This window comes from Montipora capricornis, unplaced genomic scaffold, assembly GCF_036669925.1.
Source record: "Montipora capricornis isolate CH-2021 unplaced genomic scaffold, ASM3666992v2 scaffold_194, whole genome shotgun sequence".
In the NCBI taxonomy this organism is placed as follows: domain Eukaryota; kingdom Metazoa; phylum Cnidaria; class Anthozoa; order Scleractinia; family Acroporidae; genus Montipora; species Montipora capricornis.
The window spans coordinates 17,501-20,000 of record NW_027179952.1 but is presented as its reverse complement, the minus strand read 5'-3'; the positions used below and the strand labels follow the sequence as shown (position 1 = coordinate 20,000).

Below are 2,500 nucleotides of genomic sequence, written 5' to 3'. Positions count from 1 at the left end.
AATATGGGGAAATGGGAAGGGGGGGGGGGGGGGGTGGGAGGGCGTCACAAGAGCTTGTTATTTCCAAAATAGTACAGCCAATAGTTAGACTAATCGAATTGACCACGGTTGTAGTAAGATGGCCTCGACCGAGGCTCTTGTGGCAAGGACGACTAAGGGGCCGATACCAACATAAACCTCGGAAGTGGCTGTAATAAACCTACCCTTTAGGAATTGCTCTCAGCATTTCACTCGTAGCATTCCGATGTGAAGTAAAGTGTAATTCAAAGTTGCCGTTTTTTGACAGTGAGTCAATTTCGTCGTTCATTTCCTGTTGGCGTTCTTCACTTGATAAAAACAGGCAACCTCGACTAAAGATTACAACGTGCTTTCCCTTGAATTCTTCTGCCATCTTAAAAGTTTCTATTGAAACAATAGAGTTTAAAACAGAATATTTTGGAGAGAAAAAATTGTCACTCCCTATCGAGAGAGAAAAAAACATGGAAAACTATCATTTGTGCATGCGTGGTGGAGTGGCACTAGGGGTGTCATCGGCTTCAGTCTTACACGAAGTACTACCCTAACTGCTGCCGTTAACAACATGGCGGGCATACAACAGTGTTGGAGTTATGATGATTTTGATCTTGATGACGATGTTTTCGTTCCTCTTGAAGAAGCCATAAGAAAAAAAGAAGAAAGCTACTTCGGTAACCCGAAGCATTACATGCTATTTTCTGGAGCTGCAATGGGAAGTGATACCTATTGGCAAAAATTAGGCGCCAAATACGGGGTTCGCGTGAAGGTATTTTCCTTCAAGACTCATGGCAGGAATGCTTGTGGTAGAGTGGTTCTGTCCGATGAACAATTACAACAGGCTGATGACTTCTTACACATGGCAAACAAAACTTTAAAACGACGTTTTCCGACTGGGAAACCCTACGTAAATAATTTACTTCGAAGGAACTGGCACCAAGTCAAGGATACCAGTGCAGTGTTTGCAATTGGAAAAATTAGCGTCCACGGGAATATAGTTGAGGGCGGCACTGGGTGGGCAGTGCAGATGGCTGTGGACGCCAGGAAACCCGTTTGCGTGTTTGACATTGTCAGCAGTGGGTGGAAAATGTATGACTATGGCAAGAAGAAGTTTTCAATTTTTAAGACTGTTCCGAGACTGTCCTTAAATTTTACTGGAATCGGCACAAGAGCATTGCCTGAGAATGGGAAAGCTGCTATTGAAAAAGTATTCCAAGAAACGTTTGGGAAATCGCCAAGATAGGAGTTACAAATTATATAGTGTTACCTACTTGTAATAATGTATTTTATCCCTCACTTATAATTACACTGATATAAGTGTGCCAATAAACAAGTTTAGTTTGCAGGTCAAATCACAGGTCATTGTTTTTCCAGTTTGTAACCAACCCTTATGCGTTTGTAGTTCTAACATGAGGACTAAAAGCTATATTGAAATAAAGTTTAGGCCTAAGATTAGCATTAGGAAAGTGTTAGCCTAGGGTTCTTTTAGTATTGGCGAAACAATACTTGTGATTGGACATGTGAAATACACTTACTTTTGATTCCAGAAGACAGTTATAGGGTAATGTCTACTGAGATCCCCAAGTGCTCTCCTTCCACTTCACCCACTCGGTCTGAATAACATTGCTTCTTGCAAATCCAGCATAGCTAATGCCCTGAAACTTCTCTTTACAATACTCTTATCATTCTGTAAATGAAAATGTGATTGAGGGGAAAACTTGGAATGCCACTCCATGGAGTACCCTAAAAATAGTTTAATGTCCTTTACATGTAACTGTACATACCTTGAATGAGTTCAAACTTCCACTGGTGCTGGCCTTGTAGTGGACAGCCGCCATTTTGTAAAAAGATAATCATTCTCCTTGCCACTTCCCAGAAAAGAAAATGTGTTTTGTCAAACATCAGACATGAAAGGAGAGAGGCAGGTTTTATAATGACTGAAATTTTTGCTTCATGAATTGGGCAACCTTTTTTTGGAAGTTCAACTTTGAAAAATGATATTTTTTTTTACTCCTTAACCCTTTAAGCTAACAGCATCCAAAAACTATGTCCCCGTTTAACCCTTTCAGCCCCGATAGTGCCAAATGGCACTTATAGATTTTACTCTGTCTAACGCCAGACGATTTTACTCGTCAATGGGGAACCCCTCGGGGCTTAAAGGGTTAAGCTAACAGCATCCAAAAACTATGTCCCCGTTTAACCCTTTCAGCCCCGATAGTGCCAAATGGCACTTATAGATTTTACTCTGTCTAACGCCAGACGATTTTACTCGTCAATGGGGAACCCCTCGGGGCTTAAAGGGTTAAGCTAACAGCGTGCAAAAACTATGTCCCCGTTTAACCCTTTCAGCCCCGATGGTGCCAAATGGCACTTATAGATTTTACTCTGTCTAACGCCAGACGATTTTACTCGTCAATGGGGAACCCCTCGGGGCTTAAAGGGTTAAGCTAACAGCGTGCAAAAACTATGTCCCCATTTTACTCTGTCT

The 2,500-nt window shown here is 41.6% G+C and overlaps 1 protein-coding gene across 1 annotated transcript; it reads left to right on the top strand.

The window, feature by feature from the left end:
- Nucleotides 1–580: 580 nt before the first annotated feature.
- Nucleotides 581–1,441, top strand: LOC138034797 (uncharacterized). Its single transcript, XM_068881902.1, has one exon. It carries the CDS (start codon nt 581–583, stop codon nt 1,253–1,255), a length of 675 nt encoding a protein of 224 aa, XP_068738003.1. The 3' UTR covers nt 1,256–1,441.
- Nucleotides 1,442–2,500: the final 1,059 nt, after the last annotated feature.

What these genes read in the sequence shown, in the direction of transcription:
- LOC138034797 (XM_068881902.1), top strand. Translation starts at nt 581, where the DNA reads ATGGCGGGCATACAACAGTGTTGGAGTTATGATGATTTTGATCTTGAT.